The following is a 25,764-nucleotide window of genomic DNA, read 5'->3' on the forward strand; positions in this document are numbered from 1 at the left end:
TTAAAATCTCCTACTATTATTGTATTATTATCCATGAGTTTCTTTATGTTTGTTATTAACTCTTTCATATATTCAGCTGCTTTCAAGTTGGGAACATAAATATTTAAAATTTTTACATCTTCTTGTTGGATAGATCCTTTTTATTATGATATAGCGCCTTTCTTCATCTCTTATTACAGCCTTTGGTTTAAAATCCAGTTTGATATAAGCATGGCTACTCCAGATTTCTTTTGATGTCCATTAGCATGATAGATGGTTCTCCAATCCCCTCGCTTTCAATCTGGAGGTATCTTTGGTTCTAAAATAATCTCTTGTAACTAGCATATCACTGGGTCTTTTTTTTGGGGGGGGGTCTTTTTTTTAAATCCATTCTCATACTCTGTGTCTTTTGATTGGAGAATTTAGTTCATTCACATTCAGAGTGATTATTGAAAGATATGAATTTAGTGCCATAATATTACCTATAATGTCTGCTATTTTTTTCTTTTTTTTTTCTCGGTAGCAGCCTTTATGTTTTGCTCTTGTTGAGTATCCAGACCTACTAAAGAGGAAACTGAAATCGAAGGGTCCCCCAGAAGTACAGTCAGAGGCCTCTCGGCAGCACACTCCCCACCTGGGCTAGGAAGAGGCTGCATCACCTGGAACTCTGCCAGGGTACTTCCCAGTCCCGTCCTGCCAAGAGTATCCCAGCTTTCTCCCCTGCTGTCCTCCCAATCCCCTGGGCTGTTTTTCAGGAAAGTTTGTTCCCATGTATTAAAGGAATGACATATACAGAAATGTCGTCTCCTGAGCCCAGTCAGTCATTAGATATCCACCATCCTCTGTCCTTTAGGACACCGCGGGCACGCATCACCAGGTCCTGAGCTGCCAGCGTGTACCTGTGAGGGTCATCTGGGTCACAGTTGGGAAGAAACTGAGTGACGGCCTCTGCCACTTCTTCATTGGATAAAACATCCCAGAGTCCATCAGTGGCCAAGATCAGCACAGACTATTCTTCTATATTGTCTCTGGTCCTTTCTAGTCTTTGTTGCTTTTGGTCTTTCTTTCCCACTCAAAGGGTCCCCTTTCATATTTCTTGCAGGGCTGGTTTAGTGTTCATGAACTATTTTAGTTTTGTTTGTCCTGGAAATTCTTCCTTTTTCTCTTTCTTCTTTCTTTCTTTCTTTCTTTCTTTCTTTCTTTCTTTCTTTCTTTCTTTCTTCTTTCTTTTTCTTCTTCTTTTTCTTCTTCTTTTTCTTCTTCTTTTTCTTCTTCTTCTTCTTCTTCTTCTTCTTCTTCTTCTTCTTCTTCTTCTTCTTCTTCTTTTCTTTCTTTTTTTAAGATTTTATTTATAGGACGCCTGGGTGGCTCAGCAGTTGAGTGTCTGCCTTCAGCTCAGGGCATGATCATGGGGTCCAGGATCGAGTCCCACATCAGGCTCCTTGTCTGCCTATGTCTCTGCCTCTCCCTGTGTGTCTCTCATGAATAAATAAATAAAATCTTTAAACATTTTTATTTATTTATTTGATAGAGAGTGAGAGTGAGAGAGAGCATGAGCAGGGCAGAGCGAGAGGAAGAAGCAGACTCCCCACTGAGCAGAAACCTGGGGTTCAATCCCAGGACCCTGGGAACATGACCTGAGCCTTAAGCAGACGCTTAACCAACTGAGTCACCCAGGGACCCCTGTTCTGGAAACTCCCCATCTCCTCTATTCTGAATGACAGCCTTGCTAGATAAAGTATGCTCATCTGCCTATTTTTCTCATTAAGCACATTGAATATATCATGCTATTCCCTTCTGGTCTGCCAAGTTTCTGTGGGCAGATGTACTGCTAAGCATAGGTGTCTACCTTGTAGTTTAAGGACCTTTTGTCCCTAGCTGCTTTCAGAATTCTCTCTTTATCTTTGTATTTTGCAAGTTTCACTATGATATGTCTTAGTGTTGACCTATTTTTGTTGATTTTGAGAGGGAGTTCTCTGTGACTCTTGGACTTGAATGTCTATCTCTTCCCCCAGGAAAGCAAACAATTTCCCTTCCTGTGTCCCAAGCTCTTATCAGATCCCCACCCCCAACCTATCTGTGCCCAGGCCATTGGCATACTCTGTTCTCTTATGTTTTCTCTCTGGCCAGCAGCTGGGATTCAAAACTCCAAATCATAAAGGACTCAGCAATGCATGGACCCACTCTCCTCTCCCAGAGGGGAATCTCAGAGCACTACACCCAGCGCCATTCTGTCTCAGAAAAGCAATTGCATGGCCACAAAAGTGTCTGGAGTCCATGGTGAAGCATAGTGAAAAGCTATGACCATGTTATCTGCCTTCTGTGCATGTCTCTGTGCCTGACTTTTGAATGGCTGCTCAGTGGCACCTGGTGGGTCTTTAATCCATGGAGAGGTAATATACCGTCTTCCGAATGTAATCCGGGAAGGGAAATGTTCTCTCCCAATGTGACTCAGGGGATCCCCACACCACAGCCTCATAGACAAAACCAGTGTACCACTCTATCTTCCATTCTCTCCTTCTCTCCTTCACTTCTCTCTATGGAAAGGGCTCCCTCCTCTCTATAGCACTGTGGATTTTCTCTTTCCCAATTCATGTCTCTGAAACTTGCATCTATCAAATTCCCTCCCTCCACAATTGTGCAGATTTTCTTAATCCTCAGATTGATTTCCTAGTTGTCAAAAATGATTTGATGCTGATCTAGCCGTATTCAAGGGATGAGGAGGCCTAGGGTCCCCCTTCTACTCTGCCATCCTAACTCCTCCAAAACATAGTAATTTAAATAAATGGTACTATCCAATAGTCTTCCTCTTTCTGAGACAATTCCACTAGAATGTGGTTCTGGTTCAAATCCTGAACCAAATAAATATATTTCTTTTTTTAATTTTATTTTTTTAATTTAAAATTTTTGGCTCAGCTCATAATCTCAAGGTCATGATATCAAGCCCTGCATCAGGTTCCATGCTCAGTATGGAGTTGGGTTGGTATTCTCTGCCCCTTCCCCTGCTTGCATGCACACTCTAAAATAAATAAATCTTTGAGATAAAGGGTCAATAAGAAATCATTTGATTATAATAGCATATCTAACATGTGACATGCATCCATGCTCTTTTGTATAATCATATTAGAATCAAGTATATTTATTTTCACATCCATTATAACTGCTATTGCAAAGGAAGAATATTGTCTTATTTTCCAAAAGATATACAGAGAACAATTTTTTTCTTCAGGGGATTCATGGAAACCTACATAAGATTTCATTTCTTCACAAAATGTGTAAAACAAGAGAAGCCTCTTCAGCTTCCATCCCATTTGAAGTCTGGAATGCTAATACTTCCCAGTTAGGCAACAGTTCATACCTGTAATCTGGCCCAGAGGTGCTTATTACATGTCTAAAGTAGGAGATATGATTTCTTTCCTATTTATCTGTCTGAGCAGATCATAAAATATCTCATTAATGTTGATCTTTGACTTTGCATAAGATTCTAAAAAGGTATAGTCACATCACTGTCATGTTAAATTCTGACCTATTCTTTGCCAACTACTCATTCATCTTCCAGGCCACATTTATTGGCAACCAAAATCATTAGAACATCCTCTGTGCCCTTCACCCATCAAATGGTCCCAAAAGTCATTAAACATGGGTCGAGCTATAATAGAATATACTAGTGCAAACCCTTGGCCATTCTTCATATACAAATCCCTCATCGCTGTAAATTTCTCTGTCCTGCTGTGTCCAGAATTTTGAATGTGTGCTGTTGGCAATCTACTTCAACTTGCTTTCTGTAGGAATCTTCTATCATTAGATCATATTTTTCAACAAAAATTCCAGGAACAAACTGAACTGTCACACCTCCTTAACCAAGGACTACTAGTTGGTACTCATGCACGATGTCTTTTTAAATACTGACATTCAGTGCCATTGAAGGTGCAGTGAGATACACACTGTTATATACAGGGTAACCACCCTCTGATCCAGTTATCCTAATTCTGAGAATCTATCCCCGCCTGCCCCACAGAGGTCCGGGCCTCCTCCTCCTCTGTGTAGTGGCTCCTGCTCTGGTTCAGCAGAAGCAGCATCACTGGCTGCACCTCCAGAACACACTTGCCCGTTTAATTTTTACCTAATCTTCTTTTTATGTTCCAGTTCCCATCCAGGATATATTATATTAGGTCATTTATTTTGTTGTTCAGATTGTCTTGTCTTTGACCATTGAGACCACTTTCAGTTGGCTTCTGTATCCCTTTGACATATTCCTATCAGGTTTGCTTTTTGAGCACTTTCTTACTTTCTGGCACAACAATGTGTGTGTGTGTGTCTGTGCATGTGTGTAATATAAAGGAAAATTATATAATGGGAAAGCAATATAACCTTTCAACATAATTACAAAAGCAAGGTATGGTAAATTGATGAATATTAGTATACAGTCATCAGCAACTAGGGCTTTGTATCTTGAATTGTTTTTAGTTCAGTTTCCTACTCACAACTTACTTTTAGCTTGGTTTAGAAGTTAACCAATGATTTTTTTGGTAACCTTGAATATTGTAAGTAAAATGAGAGAGTCAATGAATTTAGAATGATACACTTTTTATTTAAAGAGGAAACTGAGATACTGATGATGATATTATATTATCAAAGGACTATTCATTCAAAAAGCTCACACGTTAAAGAGGTAAATTTATAGGTTAAAAGAAGAAAATGAAAAAGAAGCAAGCAACTTTTATTTTTGAACTAGAATAACCTGCAGATTATAAAATACTAAGACCATTTTTACAGATGATAAATCACTAGTATCACAAGTTTTAGGGAAGAAATAGGAAGAAGTTGTTCTCACATTTCTGTTCTCTTATGTGTATTCACATTGGGAAAGATAATACTTGCTACTATTGTTCCTTATTCAGATTTAATCTTTCATTAAATAATAGGCAGCAATGGAAAAATGTATTGCACAACAACTTATTTATGAATATAAACCTGGCTGGTATATCCAGTATTATTTTTTATGAAATTCGATGTGCCCAGCAGTTAACACTTACTGAACTTGTGAGACATGAACAGAAAAAGGCTTTTACTGATTAGACTCTTATCTAAAATCCCAGGCATTTTAACCAAGTTGAACCTATTGACAGATGCTAGATTATCAGAATGATTCATGAGCCTAGAAAGTTGAAGGTAGTTTTCTCATTGAAAAAATAAAGATAAAAGAAAGATACATTGCTTAGGGGAAAAGAGTTAAAAGGATCAAAATCAGACACACTAGTGAATAGCTAGAAAAATAAAATGATTGTTTATCTTATCTTAGATGTATACAAGACCAATATTTCTCTTATATCTCAGGAGATACACATTTAGTTACAATATTAAAAACAAACAAAATATTGAGCTTCTAATAGGAAACCAAATCCTATCAGACACAGAATTACATGGAGTAACCTATTTCTTATATAGATATTGAGTTCTCCCCACCATAATATTTGATAAACAACAAAAATTTATTAAGCACATACCACATGTCAAGAAGTCTGCTAAGGACATACAAAGACGACTAAAAGAATACCTGAGCTCATAAATTCAGGGGTTACTGAAAGGAAAAAGTGATGGGTCATAGAAGGAAGAGAGGGAAATCAATATGAATGAAAGTCTATAATCTCATTGTAGGGAAAAGAGGACAGAGGATTAATGCTTTGGTATGAAAAACAAAAGATTCTTGGGCAATGTGAAGATGAGAGTTGTCAATCTCATCAGATTCTGAAGGCATCTCTAGATCCAGTTTTCCAAAGAAAACTGGAGCAATGACAAATGGACAGCTAAAAGTAGGTCATAATTATAGCAAAGAAAACAACAGCCACCATAAACCTGACCATTGTTATTGTTGAAGTCGTGGAATTACTGCTTTCAATTATTCTGGTCATCATTGGCTTCCTGATACGATCTTCTGTGCTGAGAATAGCTTTTCGGGCACCATCCCATTTTCCAGGGCCTTGTAGACGATACTGGATTGGAGTACAGGGTCCCCAAAATAGCTGTATTGCCAGTTTGGGGTCAGTGAAGGCCAGAGACAGCAGATTGGGCCTGACACCCACCAGATCAGCAAGCTCTTCCATGGTATCTATATAGTCTCCCTGAATAGTATGGCGTTGGCTCTCCACATACCTGAAACAGGGAAGACAAAAACCATGGCCTATCATCAATTCAATCAATCAGTCAATTATTCAATGCTTCTGAATACCTGTTATTGGTTCCATATTTGGCTAGGAGCTGTAGAAAACAGAGAAGAAAGACAAGACATTGTCCCCAATCTTAAGGATCTTATATAATCTACTGGGGGATATAACATATGTACACATGAGGGAGAAAGGAATATAAGACTTTTAATATATTGTATGGTTTTGTATTGCTAAATAGAAATGTTAGAGGAGGGTAGTTAAAATAGAGCAATAAGTCCTTGAAGGATGTGGAGGATATATCTGATAGCAAATGACAAAGTGTTACAAGTCAGGGGAGCAGCAGAGTGAAGGAATAAAGTACCAATAAGTGTGAAAAATGAGCATGGAATATCTATGGGTACTACCTATGGTAAAAGAGGCATGTTGTAGAAAGCAAGGATTGATAAAGAGTCAAATATAGCAGATACAGATACAGAAAACTCTGATGTTATGAGAGTACTCATCACCAAAATTCTCAGATTTGGGATTTTCAATTGTTTTATGAGGGCAGTGGTAGTGGGGTCCACAGACCCAGGGCCAGTGCTAATTTGGAATCCTAAAAGGAGGGGGAGAATGACTTATCCCACAAGAGGAAGTGGCTGTCCAAACAGAACCAGATGGAGTGATTACACCAAATGCAGATTTGAAGAGCTAGAACTTTTTATGAGAAAATATGGTAACAGATACTTGCGGAAGGAATGTGATTTAGAGAGCTAACTGAGGGACGCCTGGGTGGCTCAGTGGTTGAGCCTTCTGCCTTGGCTCAAGGCATGATCCTGTGATCTGGATGGAGTCCCGCATTGGGCTCCCTGCAGGGAGCCTGCTTCTCCTTCTGCCTATGTCTCTGCCTCTCTCTCTGTGTCTCTCATGAATAAGGAAATAAATCTTTAAAAAAAAAAAGAGAGAGAGAGAGAGCTAACTGATAACTCTTTTTACTTCCCATAAGGAAAATAAATTATAGTAGGACAGAAAGGAAGTAGGAGAAAAGCCAAGTCAAACTAATTGAGATTAGATGGGGAATCCAAAAACAAGGACAGGAAAAAATGATAGAAAATAAATTTGAGGTAGAATCGATAAGATGGAATTCCAGAGGAACTAACAGATGGTCAAATTGGAATTTATTGAAATGGGACTAATTTCATGGAAATGGGACGAAACAGGAAAGAATTTGAGAGCCTCCCCTTATGGATGTTATATTGGCTCAAGGGTCTCTCTCTCTAGGCCTTTATCCTCTAGGCATTTACCCTATAGTAGTTGAGTCAAGAGCTGAGTATTCATGAAGGTTTCACAACCGGGATTCACTGGTACCAGCCTTATAGGGTTGTTGCAAGGATTAAATAAACTCATGTGTATGAAACACTCTGTGTACAAAGGTGATCCTTATATTCTATCTTTGGGGACTGCTTACAGTCAGAAGGTAGACAAAAGTAAGTCAAAGGAAAGAGAGGAGGAAAGTTGAAATAGGATAGTTTACTGCCAGAAAATCGAGGAAAGTAAGCACTCTATGAAGGAAGAGACATTTAGAAGCACCAAACTCAGAGGTAGAAGAAAAATGGGGTTGGTCATGGATGACCTTCAAGACAGCAGTTGTAGAATTAAGGATGGAAGTTATAATGCAGGAGGGTTAGGAGAGAGAAAAGAGTGAGAATTTAGAGCATATATTATAGAATATTTCTTGTAGAAATTGGCAGTGAAATTAAGAAGAGAAATAGAGTACCTAGAAAGGATATCAGGGTTAACGTAAGCTTTCTCCTCTTGCCAGATAGGGGAGAGTTATGCTAGTGCAATCAATTAAAGAAGACTACCTCTTTGGCCTTGGAATGACTGTACCTCTGACTTTTCTATAAAAATTTAGAACTTACCATCAACTTCCACTTTGTCCAAATGAAAATCATCCAGTGAATAAACTCAAGTTCTGAAATTCAGATTGCTGACTTACCATGTTTACCCAAGCAACTAGTTGATGTTACCACCTTCCCAAATCACACTCATGAGCCACTATGACCTGGATATGTTGTCACATGATGACAGCCAGCAAAGTAGCCTATACGAATTTATAAATCTACCTACAGATTTGTAACTGGACCATATCTTCCTCCCATTAATTCATTGACATTCTTTCTTTGTTTGGGAGCTCCACCTAGCATTTCAAGCAATCCTACCAAAATTAATATACCTGATTTTCTCTCCATGTGCTTTTTCCTACTTGACTTTTCTTTTAGGTTCTAATCATAGGCTTTTAAATGCTTTTCTCTCCTTTTCCATGCATATTCAAACCACTTGGTGCTATTTCTCCATTTTATTGTCACAAAGTATTACTTCCCTTCCCTTCAAAATATAATCTAAATCCTTCAAGTAACACAAGGAAGATTAAATATAATAGGGGCATGTCAGTGGCACAGTTGGTTATCTGACTTTTTCTTTTTAAGATTTTATTTATTTATTCATGATAGACACACAGAAAGAGGCAGAGACATAGGCAGAGGGAGAAGCAGGCTCCCTGCAGGGAGCCCGATGCAGGACTCCGAGATCATGACCTGAGCCGAAGGCAGACGCTCAACCACTGAGCTACCCAGGCGTCCCAAGTATCTGACTCTTGGTTTCGGCTCAGGTTGTGATCTCAGAATGGTGGGATCGAGCCCTAAGTCAGGCTCCATGTGCAGTACGGAGTCTGCTTAAGACTCTTCCATTCCCTCTGTCCTTCCCTGCTGCATGTGCTTTCTCATATAAGCAAATATTTTTAAAAATTAATATAGTGCAATATCACTCTAATTAAGAGCTAACAAAGTAGAAAATTAATCACAAACCCTCCTGGGAGAATTTCTTACCTTTTATCAATTTTATCTTGAGCCTTAGTTATTTCTGCTTTCATTTCACTTTCTGAGGGCAATGTCTTTAGCCCTAAAGAGGAAAATAAAAATTTTAAGTGTAAAATTACCTCACTGGGAACAAAAATTCTATAATTACTATGCATGGAGAACTCAAAGAAATAGAGGATAGTTTTCCATAACCAAGGAGGTTACAGTCCACTTGATCACCTTAGCCTATCACCACCACAATATGACATTATTGACAGTAACTTACTCTATTCTACTTTGTCTTTGCAAGATATTTCTCCTATTCTGCCTTCTAACCAATATCTTCCTCCTCCTTAACATCATCTTCCTCATTGGGAAATGAAATAATCGACATGAGGAAATGATAAATCATCCCAAAAGTATGTGAAAAATAAGGAAGTAAAAGGGCAGAGTAGGGGAACCACATCCACATTTGTACTCTTTGTAACAAAGACGCTTTATACCACAGAGAGAAAGATGGAAAAATAAACTCTTGATCCCATTTTCTACCAAAAGTCCTATAAAGATAAGTGTTTTCCTATTCTGTTTGGATTCTTCACAATTTCAGAGGCAGCCCATTCCATCTTAAAATGGCAATAGCTGACAAAAAAAAAAAAAAAAACAACAAAGTTGGCATGTTTCTTTTTAATGTTAAGCTGATTTTGTGCAACTCTTTTAAGTTTCACTCCTTGATTCTGATTCAACCATTTGAAATGATAATGATAAGCAAATAATATTCTTTTGCTATGGGACATTCTTCAAACATTTGAAGGGAATTCTACAATCTTCCCTGAATCTTATCTTCTCTAGGTAAACCTCTCTGGCTCCTTCAGTTGTACTTCAGATTCTTTCATCAATCTTGTCTCTCTCCTTTTCATGCACTCCAGTTTCACTATTAAAATATCTTTGGCAAAAATTTTTTTTAAATAAAAAATAAATAATAAAATTAAATTTAAAAAATAAATTAAATTAAAATAATAAAATAAAGTCTTTGGTTAAGTGCTGACCAGTTTAGAGAGGAACAATTGTAAGTTATAGGACATTATAATTATTTAATGATGCTAGATATAATCAAGCCTTGTGGAAGCCATATCATTCTCCTGACTCATAACAAGCCTACTATCCCAAACCCCAAAGTTTTTTCTCATGTTCTCCTTGCCAAAACTTAAAGAGGGAATATAAAAGGGGGAAAAGTAGGAATTTGAGAGGTTGATCTTAACCATTCTGGACTAGTCTCTGACCAGGTCTTAATTTTTGACACATTGAAATCAATGGAGGAATATTTTCTCAGAGATCTTATGTCTGCCTCACCTTAGATTTATTACATAAACACCACCAGGCAAAGCATACCTATTTTGGGACAATTTCCCAGGAGATTCTAATATATGTCTACGGTTATAAGTTATTACTTTACATTCACTCAAAAATAATTTTTGAGTACTAATTTTTTTGACAGGTACTGTTACAGTCATACATACTGTTTCAGCTATTTTAAAAGCAAGAACATAATTAAACATACCCACTAGGTAGTTAGGTAGTCAACTTGCGTGGTCACCTACCTTTAAATACTTGAATGACCCAGCGTCCTTGCAGCTCTGAAATAGGCATAATGGCACCCAAAGGCTGGATCAAGCCTATGATTGCAAGAGTTGGCTTTTCCAGGTTAGGAGGGAATACCTTTTTATAAAGGGATATCTTGTTTTTTACTACTGGGACAGAATCTTCAAGAAAAGGGAAGGCAAAGGTATAGCCTGTGGCAAAGATAACAGCATCAATGTTGTCTTCCCTGGAGCCATCCTCAAATATGGCAGCTGTCTCTGTGAATTCCTTCACATTTCCTTTCACCTTCACCAAGCCAGAAATTATACGATTTGGCAGGTCATCATTCACTGTTGGATGCTGACTCAGAGCTCTGTGAATAAAGACCAGAAGAAGGAGATAGGAGAGAAAGGAAAAAAATGAGACCAGTAACATGTAAACAAAATTTTACTTTGATGAAGATTCTTTCTCTCTTGGTGTATCCATGAAGTTTGGGAAAGGTCTAGCATATACCAGCTTGGCACAGATCAGGATCTCAGAGCAGAAGTTGGGCCCTGGATGGCAGTGAAAGAGAAGACATTGGAGAAGTAAAAGAAGAATGGTCTTATCTGAAGAGTATATATATGGTTTCTCAAGGAATAGTAGTAATATTCTCAGTGATATAAGGTCACAGGCCTATAGTTTCTATCCACATATCAGTAAGTCTGGAAAACTGAACTATCTGTACTCTTGAGTCTCATATAGTTTCAAAGACCCAAGGGCTAGAATTAGACCATCATTTTCCAAACTGTATAATAAATTACATGTATATAGTAATTTATAGTTATAAATTGATTATATATACATTTGAGTCTCACACAAAAGCAAAAAAAGCAGAACAGGTGTCATTATCTAGGTTTAGAGGTGAGGAAATTGAGGCCTAAAGAAGTTAAGTGGCTTGCCCAAGGTTACACAGACTAGGATTTTAGAATTTACATGAAAATGGTTTTCTATGAATTTCCTTGGGAGCCACTGAGTCTGTTAAGCAGTATTTTCCAGAAACAGCATAGGATAAGGGTGCCGAAAAAAATAGGATTTCCGTTGTCTTGGACCTTTCTAAAAATCAGTCTGGGTCCTTGGACCCTTAGTTAACAGGCTCTGAGAATTCTCAGCCCATCATGTTTAGATAGAGCTGGCCTAGCCTCAGGAACATGGCATTACTATCACTGGTTTGTTGCATTTGGTTATGCTTTGACTCTAACCTTTTAGATACAGATTCTGTTCCCATTCTGACCTCATGATTTTATATTTTTCTCCAAACTACTGCATTTCACAAACCATAACACCATCTACATAGTTGCCCAAGCCACAAAACTGTGAGTCTTAATATCTGGTCGCATGGGCTTTTCCCTTTCTCCACTTAACATCCCCAGAATAGTTTTATCTATTTTCTATCTTATCTAGACTATTAAAATTGTCTTTAGGGCCTGCTGCTCCATCTCCCTCAGTCTGTCTTCTACATCATTTTTGGAGTGGTTGTTCCAAAATATATTTATTTGTTTATTTTTCAAAAATATATTTATTATTAGTCACTCACTTGCTTGAAATCTTTTAATGGCTCTGGACTGTCTTTATTCCACATATTTTATTTAGCAGAGTATACAAAAGTTTTAATGTATCTGTCCAGTGAGGCTAGAGATGTACTCAATCACTCTTTTCATCTTTGTCGTTTTATTATAGTCCAGCCAAACCAGACTACATGAAGTTCCAGAGAAAAATGTATTTTTCATATTCTAAGACCTTGTACTTATAACTAGAATGCTACTTCCTTACCCTATTTACTTGACTAGCTCCTATTATTCCAGCCTTAATTAATTTTGTAATCACCAATGTTATAAATGCTAGTTTCCATAAATGGGTGAAATAAATGAGTGAAAGATTGTTGAGGAGCATAGTCTCAAAGTATCACCCCACTGATCAAAGGAAAAAAGTCTTTGCAAAGGAGAAACCTAGGGGCACTTGGGTGGCTCAGTGATTGAGCATCTGCTTTTGGCTCAGGTCATGGTTCTGGGGTCCGGGATCAAGTCCCACATCAGGCTCCCTGCAGGGAGCCTGCTTCTCCTTCTGCCTATGTGTCTGCCTCTCTCTGTATATCTCTCATTAATAAATAAATAAAATCTAAAAAAAAACAAAACAAAACAAAGGAGAAACCTGGTAGGTGCCACCTTAACCAGGTGATCAAATTTAATATCATTAATGCTGATAAACTGATATCATATGAATGCTGTCATGATCCACAAAGAAGGCACAATGTAGCCTATGAGAATTTGTGCCAGAATGTTTAACCTGAATACAGTAAAGGTACAACAACTATGCAAGTCCAAGCTTAGAGCTTTTCTATAAAACAATTGGCTCAATTCTTCTTAAAAAAGTGTATGTCAAAAAAATGGTGAATTATTGAAGAAGAGAGATTAAAGAGACATGACCATTAAATGCCATGGGATAATACCTAAAAGGATTCCAGATTTAAAAATAAAAGAGCTGTACATGATACTTTTGGGACAATTTAGGAAATTTGAATATGTGAATTATTAGATAATAGTATTTTATCAATGCTGAATTTCCTGTGTGGTCACTATGTTATGTTTATGTGGGGGAATGCCCTACTTCTTAGGCAATATATGTTGAAGAATGTAGGGTAAAGTGTCTAAGTGACTGTGACTTACTCTCAAATGGTTCAGGAAAAAATATGTATGTATGCATCTGTGGATCGATGGATGCTGAATATACAGGGATTTATCTATCTTCAGAGAGAGGGAGAAAGAGAAAACAAACATAGCAAACTATTGATAGGTGAATCTAAGTAAAAGGTATATAGGCACTCTGTACTTACTGTTTTGTAGTAAGTAAATCTAAACATTTAAAAAAAAAGTTGGGAAAAAGCATTTAAAATCAGCCTCTAGAAATGCTTTCACAGTCTACCTCCTTGACTATGTGAGGACTGCCACTTCATACCCCCATAGCACTCCATGTATTTATCATATTCTATTGCCTGTCTTCTCCTTAGAGTATTTAAGGTAAGATCCATTTCTCGAGTCTGACATTTATTTCTTGTGTGACAAATTAATTTTTCTGTCAGTTTTTATATCTGCAAAATGAAGATTAAAAAATAGTACTAACCTTAGAGTTGTTGTGAGGACTAAATGAGTTCATATATGTAACTCATTTACCCATGTGCTTATGTTAAGTACTCAGAAAAGTAAGGTGTTATTATTTGTATTAGTATTACTATTAGGTCTTTAGTCTCTATTCTCATGCACAGAATGAGAATTATACTTGGCTCATAACAGGTGCTCACTGTTTGTTGGATGAATGAATGAATGAATGATACACAGCCATCATCTACCATTTTGTTGTTGTTACTGGGTATCATGTAAAAAGAGCTTGTATCTGAGACAATGATAAAATGAATAATGCCAAGGAGAATCATAGGTTGAAGATTACAGATGAGTAGATCTTGGACTTCTAAAGGGGCAAGGTAGAAATCTGATCTCAGATCTGTGGATTTTCTTAATGTACAGATAGAAGTAGCTATACTGTTAGCCTGTGTGAACAGTCCTTATTCTTGTGCCTTGGCTATCACTGCCCTGCTACCATCGTGGCAACATACCTGTGTTTAGGCTTTAGACCAAACATTTCATGGTCAAACCTTTGGTTCATCTTTTTCTCCAAAAAATTGTTTATTAATGATTGACCACAAATCTTCGAAAGAAAATAATTAAATCGAGAAGAGAGTAACACATCAAAAGGATATCCATAGTCTGCTACACGATTGAGGATCCAAGCCCCTCTCCTGGTGCTGAGGAAAACCTGGGGCATGGGAAAAAAATTATTTGCTTTTGCCATCCTCTGCTCATAATCCTTTAATAGCACCTCACTCCCTTCAAGATTAAGTTTAAACTCTGTCTTTTTAGTCCCTGCACAATCTTTTTTTAATTTCTTGCAATTTTCCTTTTGAAACACTAAGTATACAATTAAATTAGTACATTCACTAACCAATAATCTTTCTCTGAACCACCACTGCATTTGTTTAATGTCATTATGCCTCCTTGAAAAGTCACCTAATCTCTTAATTCTCCAAAGCCTTTTTAAGATCAGATCAAGTGTTCCTCCTCCATAAGACACCACTGACTGTTTTACATGACAATTTTCTCTCCATCCTCTGAGCTTCTCTAGCATTTACCACTTGTCCAACTTATTTAAAATCAAGAAGCAGTAGAGTGGAAAGCAACTGGACATCATCTAATCTAAAACCCTTACAGTCTTTTTTGCTTTTGACATTATTTGCATTACCTAAAAAACCCCACTATTTATCATTTATATTGCTATTAAACTTTTTACACTCTTATTTCTGTCCTGCAAATGTGCTTCCTCCAGGGTGGGAGGTACAGCATACATGTCTTTTAGTCTCCCCAACACATCATCATCATTATTTCCATTGATTGAGAATTGTGGCCTGCAAGTCACTATGCCAGGTCCTTTATCTATATTCTTATTTAATCAATGTAACAACCTCTTAAAGTAGATATTATTATCCTCATTTAACAATGAGAGGCATGAAGACGATGAATAACTTGCCTGAGATCATACAGTTAGTATGTGGCAGAGTTGAATTTCCAACCCAGGTCTGACAACCCCAAAGCATGTGCTTGAAGAAATGTTTCATTGATTATTTAATGGAAAAACTGCAGATCACTAGTAAAACAACAGGAAACTGATCAGTCTTTATGTGTCCTCTGCTGGCTAAAGTCCACGTTCAGAGCTGATAAAGTTTTGACATTCAACTACCTGGTGAAAGTGTCCCTTTCCATTCAAAACTCTCAGGATACAGTTTCCAGGATTGTAAGGTATAACACCTGCTTTATAGTCTTTTGCGTAAGCTCTCATATAAAAAAGTGATCAGTCTACAGAGGGATAATAATGTACTTCACTCATACATTCTCACTGATGGTAACCGTATATACTTTGATGATTAAGCTGTTTTACATGTCACAGTTCAATGAGCATGCGTGGTCTCAGGAACACACAGCTTTGTGTGCAGTCTGTATAACTTCTGTTATATAAATATGTGAATAATATAAATGCTCAGAGTCTCAATTAAAAGATTCCCTATGTATAAAGTAGTGAAAATAATACATCACAAGGCTGTTGTGAGAATTAAATAGTGTTTTTGCAAAGGGTGGAGCATATAGTAAACATTCAATAAATGCTTAATGGCTATCATCATACTTCTAAATTCAGTTTTCCATCTGTACCTGATTTTAAGCACACACTGTATTTACAAATCCAGATTTATAAGAAAAAAATGTAAGGAAGATTGTTTTATAAGAAATGTATGTCTTCTAGAACTTTACAAAAGCATTATACCACAAAACTTATTATACCAAAACTTCCCTGATATGCTGAAACTTTTAGGTCCATTAAAAGTTTTTTGATCTACAAACAACTTCTAATAAATACAATTTAATATATAAAGCAAAAAGTTAGAACCTGGCATTTGTGTTTCTTTGGCTTGCATTAGTGGTGTGCTGGTGTTGCCCCTGCCATGCAGACATGGTTGTGCTGTGTGTTGTCCCCAGGCTTTCTCAGACACAGCCACATATCTCCACCCACTCCAGACGCTTTGTTCTTTTTTTTTTTTAGATTTTATTTATTTATTCATAGAGACACAGGAAGAAGCAGGCTCCATGCAGAGAGTCTGACGTGGGACTTGATCCAGGGTCTCCAGGATCACGCCCTGGGCTGCAGGCGGCACTAAACCGCTGCGCCACCAGGGCTGCCCTGGATGCTTTGTTCTTTAGCAATCTAGAGTTCTCCCTGCATGGAAGGCCCAGCTTCCTTATAACTGACCATTCGATAAGCCAGTGATATTAATGTTAAAGATATTAAGGTGATATTAAAGCCAGTGACTCATGCTTTGGGTCACCATAAACATACCTTGCACACTCTTTTATCGTAACACCCATACAAATTTTTACCCTTTTTTGTTTATATACCTATTTTCTGATAAAACTGGTTGAATTAATTTATGGAGTAATATATGGAATTACTTTTGTGGCGATAGATGGGGACAATACTGAGAAGAAGTGCTATTGAATGGAGTTTCTGGGTAAATCATTTAACAAAGTTGTGGCATTAAACTCCCATTTAAAAACATTTAAAACATATTTGTGAAGGAACACAGCTTAATTAAAGTTGCTGGAAAACGACCAGACACTTGCCTATTGCCAATAAAGTTATTCAGTAAAGACATGAATAACAAGATATAACAATGACATGTCTTTTTCTGGGAATTTATAATGAAGACATTTTCTTCCCAGTTCAAAATCTATGATTCAAGAAAACAAAACAAAACAAAAAACCTCTAGGACATAGAAACTACTTAAGTATGAATGTCATTCTGTTACCTAACTGTATGTAAAGGCTGGGGTGAACTCCTTGCACAAGTGCATGCTACAGCATGGATGCTTTTCATACGTATATCCATGTTCTTTGGAAAGATTAGAGTGTTTCTATTTTCAATTGGGGAGTGAAAAGGAAAATCCTATGAGTGCAAAGTCTTCCACTAAACCAGTGTGCTTTCCTTCACATAAGAGTGTGGCACTTCTGGTGGCCTAAACAGGAGCATTCTGAATGCTGCGTTCAACCAGGCAACTGCTTAAGTCAGAGGCATACTCAGAAGAGACAGCTGACTGGGATCCTTGGGATTATTTAGTGTGAGGTCAACTAAATGATGGGAATCTAACAGGGAACACTGGCTCCATCATATCATCATCATAATGTTGCTAACTGAAGCAACAGAGCCAAGCCCTGTTTGCCATTAGCACTGATGGGCTATGTGTGGAGGTATCCGTACTCTATGGTGGGTCCACATACAGCTTCCTTGGTGAAGCAAAGTAAATAATTAACTGATTCAAACCTGCTTGGCTGTGTGGCAAATTTCCACAGCCAGATCCCCTCCAGAATTCCCAATGCCAATTATAATGACTCTCTTTCCAGCAAAAATCTCTGGATTCTTATAGTCTCGGCTATGGAAGTACTGTCCTTTGAATTTCTCAATTCCTGAAAGAGAAGGGAAAATAATTATTGGACAAGGTTTATCTGCTCTCATTTGTCAAACCATTCATTTTGCTGGCAGTGTGTAGAGTTTAAGCACACATCTCCATATAGTCTTCCTTTACTCAACTGCACACTTGCCTTTCTGAATACTTTTGCCTATTTTCTTTTCTCGCAGTCTCAGAGCAGAACCTTGTGACTTTCTTATCATGAATAGCCTGCTTACCTCAGGATCTGTTTGTATTTTGGACTTGTAGACTCTCAAATCCACACTGCTGCAGAAAATATCCTTTATCCTTTGTTTTTTCATCTTTAAATACCTACTCCCATTTCAGTTGGAGTATATATGTTTTCATATACTCTAGAGTATACAGAGTGCTTTTTTTTCAAAATGAAAATCTAGGTCAAAGACTATAATGAAATTCTTTATGTTTTCATTTCTTCCTTAGAAACTCAATCTTTGTTTCCTTGATTGCTGAAAAAGTCCTTATTCAACCTAATATGGATCAATTCCATGTTTTCTTTTGATCCTTAGAAAAACTAAGGTTGTTGTGAAACCGAAGATAGAGCCCTCTAATTGTTCTCTTGTCTCCAAAATGAATGTTATTTCTATCTCCCAAATGGCAGTAATCAAAGTTACCCCAACATCTTTCAGAGGAACACGTAGAATTAGGATTAGCCTTATCTCATCTGAAGGTAGGAATCACTCAAGCCACAATCCTCCCATTCCTCAGAGATCAGGTCACAGGCATGGTTCAAGGGTCTCCTTCCTTGTAGGCTACTCACCAGGAAAGCTTTCCAAGGGTAAGTGAGCATTGGTGTGATGGCCAGTGCAAACCATGACTCCATCAAAAACATGTACCTCCTTTTTCCCTTCAGATTCTGTAACTACCTCCCATTGGCCTGACGTGGAGAAATCAGGCTGCTTCTTCACACTGCACACAGTGGTCTGGAAAGAAAAGTGATAGCTATAGGAGACTAACCACAGCCAATACAGTGGACATCTTCCCTGACATAACTCTCTTTGCAGAGTGTTACACAAGGCTGATATCACATAATAGAGCCCATGTAGGGATATTTGATTTTCATATTCCACACATAAGAACTTTTTGGTCTGGGCTGTGGTCAGAGTGAGAAAACTCCTATGAAGTAGGCTAAATAAAATAGTTGGCAGGTTAACATTGCACTCTCCTCTGCTTTTAGAAGTGTGCAAACTACTAGTTCTCTTAGACCATGCCCTAAGATGTCATGTGACACTTGAACAGAACTTGGACTTCTGTGCTTCTAAGACCTTCCATGCACTTAATGCCTATTCCTCTCCTGACCCCTGGACATCTTCTTACCTCAAGTTCTGTTCTCACTGTCTAGTCTTAAACTTGTGACTGAGTCATAGGACTGTCTCTCTTAGAGTATAGAAACATCCCAGTGGCTCATATTTTATGAAAATGAACCTCTCTTTGGCTCCCTTAATGCCCATTTTACAAGTAATTATAAATTTTTATTTATTTATTTATTTATTTATTTATTTATTTATTTATTTATTTATGATAGTCACACACACAGAGAGAGAGAGAGAGAGAGAGAGAGAGAGAGAGAGAGAGAGAGAGGCAGAGACACAGGCAGAGGGAGAAGCAGGCTCCATGCACCGGAAGCCCGACGTGGGATTCGATCCCGGATCTCCAGGATCGCGCCCTGGGCCAAAGGCAGGCGCTAAACCACTGCGCCACCCAGGGATCCCTTTACAAGTAATTATAAAGAAAGAGGCTGTAAGATAGGATAGTCAGTGGTATAATTTTTAGGTTTTAAAAAATGCATTATTCTGTCCAGCCTAAGGAAACATTAGGAATATGTTCCTATGTAGTTCTAGGGTCTCTGACTATAATGTCTTGGTGGACTCAGAGATACCACTTCTGTATACCCTAGTCATCCTGCAGTATTTACAGTTCTTCTCCATAATGTTCTTGCTTTTACACAGGTTCATGTCTCTGTGTGGATCATCCTTTTATTCCTTCTTCATTTGGCAGATTCCTACTTACCTTTCAACATTTAGTTTATATATTATCTCCTCTAAGAAAACTTCCCTTGGGCCTATTGTCTCATGCCCTGATGAGTTAAGCACCCTTCCTCTGAGCTAACAATATATAAATCACTGGGCATTTATTACCCTGTGACTCTTTACTTTTTTTTTGGTTAAATTTATGAAAAATTTTTTCTTTATTTTTATATCTACTAACCATGCTATGAAGTCAGCTTTTTTTGTTTTTATATCTCCATTGACTAGTATGGTAACAAATTTGTTAAACGTGTTTAAACAAGTAAAAGGAAGTCACTGAGCTATAAATTACTTACTTTGGAGGTTGTTACTGCCAATTTATTATCATTGTTAAACAGAAAAAAACATGATTTAGCAGAATGATCAGAAGGTAGAAGGGAGGTGGGGGTGGGGAATTGAATGAAGGTAGTCAAGAGGTACAAAATTCCTGTTATAAGATAAATAGGTACTGGGGATACAATAATATACAACATGATGACTATAGATAATACTACTGTATGGTATATTTGAAAATTGTTAAGAAATCCTAATAGTTCTCATCACAAGGGGAAAAAAGGGTAGAATATTTAGGCTTTTTTGCCAGCTGTCAGAAATATCTGTTCTTCTATGGCCATGGTTAAAGATGATGGAAAATTATGGAAGACTTAACAACATAAAGAAAGCATTGGAGTGATCTAATATAATCATCTTGTTTTACAGACAAGAAAAAAAAGAGTTGAGGAATTTACTTGTCTGAAGTCACAAGTTGATTAGTCGTAGAGCAAAGACTAGAACTCAAGTTTTTGTTCCCCAATTCAATGTTCTTCCCCCTATACAAGACTTAACTTCTTGGCTTCCTCAATAACTTCCCAATAACTACCTCACTGGGTTATTATCACATAAAAATAAAGCATTGGCAAGTACTTCAAAAAGCATAAAAGGGCTAAGCAGTAGCGGACAAGTGGTGGATTCAGAAGTTTTAATTTCCCATACCCCAAATGAATGAGAACATAAAATAGTGAAAGGGAATAAAGAGGAAAGGAGAAAAAAAAATGAGTGGGAAATATCAGAGAGGGAGACAGAACATGAGAGACTCCTAACTCTGGGAAACGAACAAAGGGTGGTGGAAAGGGAGGTGGGCGGGGGGGTGCGTGTGACTGGGTGACAGGCACTGAGGGATGGGATGAGCACTGGGTGTTATGCTATATGTTGGCAAATTGAACTCCAATAAAAAATAAAAAATAAAAAAAGTTCCCATACCTGTCAATTACCCTCTCTAACTGGGAAAACATTTCCCCTCATTTATTTTATTTCAATCGAATAGTATAGTATAGTATAAAGTGAAGGAATGAAAATATTCTGGTGGGTGGCTTCTAGGATCTGTAGCTAAAATATAGAAAATGGACCTTGGGACGCCTGGGTGGCTCAGTGGTTGGGCGCCTGCCTTCGGTTCAGGTCTGATCCCACGATGCGGGATCGAGTCCCATATCAGACTCCCTGTGAGGAGCCTGCTACTCTCTCTGCCTATGTCTCTGCCTCTCTCTCTCTCAGTCTGTGTCTATCATGAATAAATAGATAAATCTTAAAAAAAAGAAAAGAAAATGGACCTTTCCATGAATATATTTCAGGCACACAGAAGACAAAAAAAATGGAGTCTTTGTCTGGATAGGATAGATACATGGGGATATTAAATCACTCTTTACATGTAAGCCCCGGTCAATGAAACCATATTATTCATTTATTTGACAAACAACTTTGAACACAAAGACACCCACAATATTCCCTACCTTCAATTGAATATACTTTAGAAGATCAAATTCTTTCGCATACATCCTAAAATATTCGAGGACCTGGGAGTTATGCATGAAGTTGGGATAATGATCTGGGATGGGATAGTCACTGAAGCACATCATCTCCTTAGATGTGTTGATGATCACTGATTTGTAAATACTGGCCCTTCCTTCTTCAGGATTTTCCTGCATTAAATAAGAAGCATACATAGCAACCTGAGAATTAACTTCACAGTTTACAAACAGTCAATAAACATTTGAAAAACTTTTCTGAAAAAAATACCAATTTAAAAAGTTATACACACACACATACACACACACACACACATCCCTCCACATCTCCCAATATTTGTGCCCTTGTGTAGTCTCTTCCCCCTTGAATCTGAGTTGTCTTTGTGACTTGGTTTTGACCAACAGCATGTAGTTGGAATGATACCAAAAAGCCTTCAAGAGAGTTCTAAGTAGTCTTACGGCTTCTGCCCTCTGTCTCTTAGCTTGATCTGGTAGAAATCAGCAGCTATGTAAGAAGTCCAACCACCTTAAGCTACTATTCTGTAAGCCCAAGTCAGACAAATGAAGAGCATGTTTGAGATACAGAGATGTGCAGCCAGCCCCCAGAAATTCCATTTATCCCAGCTGAAGTTCTAAACATGTGAACAAAGAAACCATAGCAGATGTACAGTCTCAGTAGTCACTTAATTGCAATGACATAAGATTCCAAGTGAGAACTGCTCATCTGAATAATAGTCTTACAAATATTTTATATATTTCAACACCTCGGTGAGTTTCAAGGTTCATCATACACTGGTGAGACTGCTCTCCAGGAAACATTATACTAACTCCTATTCTCTCCAGAATACGTTGCCATGTCACCTCATTTTTACTCATTTAAAAGACTGTTAGTCGGTGTTAGGACAAACAGAAACTTATGAAATGGGAATGTATGCTGGAGAGTGTAGTTAGTACAATGTTTTCTGGAGAGCAATGTCGCAAGTATATGAAAACCCCTGAAATTTACTCAGCCTTTTTAAGAAAAATTCAGCAAAGTAGACAAAGTTATGTTAAATGCTATTAAAGATTGCATTATTTATAGAAAAGAAATAAGCTAAATGCCTGTGATATTGTGACTTATAAGAAATATATGTTTGGTCATTCAGACAACCAAAATGTATCTCTCCTATGTATTTGGTCTTTGTATACATTTTGCATATTTTTGTGGACTTGCCCGTAGTTCCTGACTCTTAGCTCCCCAAACCCTTGGAGTTTCCTACATGTTAAGAATGATAAAGATGTCTTTTGTTGTGTTAATGAGGTGACTTTAGGAAACCACTTAAGGATAGGGACTGATTGCCAAAGGAGCCAACCAAGGGGCACCTGAGTGGCTCAGTCAGTTAAGTATGCAACTCTTGATTTTTGGCTCAGGTCATAATCTCAGGGTTGTGAGATTGAGTCCCGCACTGGACTCCAGCTGAGTGGGGAGTCCACTTGAGATTCTTTCTCTCCCTCTCCTTCTGCCCCTCCTCACCATACATATGCTCTCTCTCTCTCAAAAAAAAAAAAAAAAAAAAAAAGAGCCAACCAAGTTGATTAGAGGGCTGGAACTTTCAGTTACTCCACCCTGAACTTTGGGGAGGAGAGAGAGGCTGGAAGTTGAATAAACTGTCAAGGCCATGATTTAATAATGTCATCAACCATGCCTACGTAATGAAGCCTTGATAAAAACTGGAAAACATGGAGTTCAAGGAACTTCCAGGTTGGTGAAGCTGAGGAGATATGAAGAAAGTAGGGCACTCTGAAAGAGCACAGAAGCTCTGTCCCCTGTCCCCATACCTTGTCCTATGTATGCATTTCTTCCATTTGGCTGCTGTGAGTTACATCCTTTTATAATAAACTGGTAATCTAGTGAGTAAATGGGTTTTTCTGAGTGCCGTGAGCCACTCTAGCAAATTAATCAAACCCAAGGAGGGTGCTGTGGGAACCTCTGATTTATAGCTGGTTAGTCAGAAGTACAAGTTACAACCTGAATTTGTGACTGGTAACTAAAGTCGGGTCTAGGGATAGGGGTTCAAGTGGGTGGCTCCTTCACAACTTTAAACTTTAAAAGTACGTATTATTGTTTCTTCATTAGAAAAATCCCTATCTATCATTCCAGAATCACATCAAATGGCACTTCTTTGGAGAAGACTTACCTGTTTTTCCCCAAAGAGTCAGATGTCCCATTCATGTTCAAGCTCTCAAAGGCAACTTAAACTTAACACTGTATTATGACTGTGAGGTACCCGAAGATAGGATATATATCTTATTCTTCTCTGTGTCTCTACCATCTGTATAGTACCTGATATATATTGGGTGTTCAATAAATGCTTTGAAATGAATTAATGACTAAACTATGGAAAATGAATTTGGAGATACCTAAACTATAATTTTCAAATCTATGTAGGAACACTGAAAAAGACATATAACTTCTCATAAAAAAGTAATATTACAAAGTTAAATTCACATTCTCATCACCAAATATATAAAATATGTCTGCATGGGGCAATTGTATACTACCTATGTTCACCCATGTTTATATACTTATATGTTGTATAACCTCTATTCTGTCAGCTGGTTCTGCTTACATTTTTTAAATTTTAAGTCAATAGAACTTGAAAATAGGAAAAACAAGTTGATTTATTAAGGAGGTAGTATTTTTCTTTTGTTTTTGTTGAAATGTTGTTTATAGAACACCCATTCATGATTTAAAATGAGGAGTCTTCTTGAGATCCTTTCTCTCCCTCTCCTTCTGCCCCTCCTCACCATACATATGCTCTCCTTCTCTCTAGCAAACTTAGAGAAAAATTTCCTCAATTTGAATAAAAAAATCTACAAAATACCTACAGCTAAACATCATAACTTAATAGTGATAAAATGGACAATTTTTGCCTTAAAATTAGGAACAAGACAAAGATGTCCTCTCTCACCATTCCTGTTCAACATGTAGAAATCCTAGTTGGTATAATAAGACAAGAAAAGGAATAGTGGCTGTACCAGATTGCATTTCCACCAACAAAGCAAGAGGGTTCCCCTTTCTCCACATCTTCACCAATATCTATTATTTCTTGTGTTGTTGTTTTAGTCATTCTGATAGGTGTGAGGTGATATCTCACTGTAGTTTTGATTTGTATTTCCTTGATGATCAGTGATGTTGAGCATCTTTTCATGTGTCTGTTGACCATAGGTAGGTCTTCTTTGGAAAAATGTCTATTTGTGTCTCCAGCCCACTTTTAATTGGATTATTTGCTTTTGGGGTGTTGAGTTTAATAAGTTCTTTATAGATTTTTGGATACTCCCCCTTTATCAGATATGTCATTTGCAAATATCTTCTCCCATTCTGTAGGCTGCTTTTTATTTTGTTTATTGTTTCCTTTGCTGAACAGAAGCTTTATTATTTTGATGAAGTTATCATAGTTTATTTTTGCTTTTGTTTCCTTGCTTTAGGAGACATATTTAGAAAGAAGTTGCTATGGCCATTGTCAAAAATGTTGCTGCTTGTGTTCTCCTCTAGGATTTTTATGGTTTCATGTTTCACGTTTAGGTCTTTCATCCATTCTGAATTTATTTTTATGTCTAATGTAAGAAAGTGGTCCAGTTTCATTCTTTTGCATGTTGCTGTCCAATTTCCCCAACACCATTTGTTAAAGAGACTTTTTTTCCTTTGGATATCCTTTCCTACCTTGTCAAAGACTAATTGGCCGTATAGTTGTGGGTATCTTTGTGGGTTTTCTATTCTGTTCTATTGATCTATATGTTTATTTTTGTGCCAGGACTATACTGTTTTGATTACTACAGCTTTGTGATATAACTTGAAGTCTGGAATTGTGATGCCTCCAGCTGTGTTTTGCTTTTTCAAGGTTGCTTTGGCTATTGGGGAAAATAGTATGGAGGTTCCTCAAAAAGTTAAAAATAGAACTACCCTATGACCCATCAATTGCACTACTAGGTTTTTACCCAAATACAAAAATACTAATTCAAAGGGATACATGCACCCCAATGTTTATAGCAGCATTGTCTACAATAGCCAAACTATGCAAGTGTCCATCAACTGATGAATGGATAAAGAAGATGTGGTATATATACATACAATGGAATATTAGAATATTACTCAGCCATAAAAAAGAACAAAATCTTGCCATTTGCAACAACATGGACAGAACTCTAGTTCTTTTTTTTAAAGATTTATTTATTTATTTATGATAGATGGAGAGAGAGAGAGAGAGAGAGAGAGAGAGAGAGAGAGAGAGAGG

At 37.5% G+C, this 25,764-nt stretch overlaps 1 protein-coding gene and 1 pseudogene across 2 annotated transcripts in view; both read right to left on the bottom strand.

Moving 5' to 3' along the window:
• Window positions 1-803: 803 nt before the first annotated feature.
• On the bottom strand, window positions 804-5,082 carry LOC129501228 (ras-related protein Rap-1A-like; annotated as a pseudogene).
• Window positions 4,556-25,764, bottom strand: part of FMO5 (flavin containing dimethylaniline monoxygenase 5) — a 33,282-nt gene continuing 12,073 nt past the window's right edge. For both annotated transcript variants that reach the window (XM_055312643.1, XM_055312644.1), the window contains exons 3-9: window positions 21,476-21,664; window positions 18,443-18,605; window positions 17,520-17,662; window positions 14,211-14,410; window positions 10,582-10,934; window positions 9,014-9,086; window positions 4,556-6,132 (exon numbers count right to left, since the gene is read on the bottom strand). In XM_055312643.1, the coding sequence (XP_055168618.1) occupies window positions 5,787-6,132; window positions 9,014-9,086; window positions 10,582-10,934; window positions 14,211-14,410; window positions 17,520-17,662; window positions 18,443-18,605; window positions 21,476-21,664 (1,467 nt within the window). In that variant the 3' untranslated portion in view covers window positions 4,556-5,786. The remainder of the gene's footprint in view (window positions 6,133-9,013; window positions 9,087-10,581; window positions 10,935-14,210; window positions 14,411-17,519; window positions 17,663-18,442; window positions 18,606-21,475; window positions 21,665-25,764) is intronic.

The sequence above is a fragment of the Nyctereutes procyonoides genome, unplaced genomic scaffold (genome assembly GCF_905146905.1).
Source record: "Nyctereutes procyonoides isolate TBG_1078 unplaced genomic scaffold, NYPRO_anot_genome, whole genome shotgun sequence".
NCBI classification, from domain to species: domain Eukaryota; kingdom Metazoa; phylum Chordata; class Mammalia; order Carnivora; family Canidae; genus Nyctereutes; species Nyctereutes procyonoides.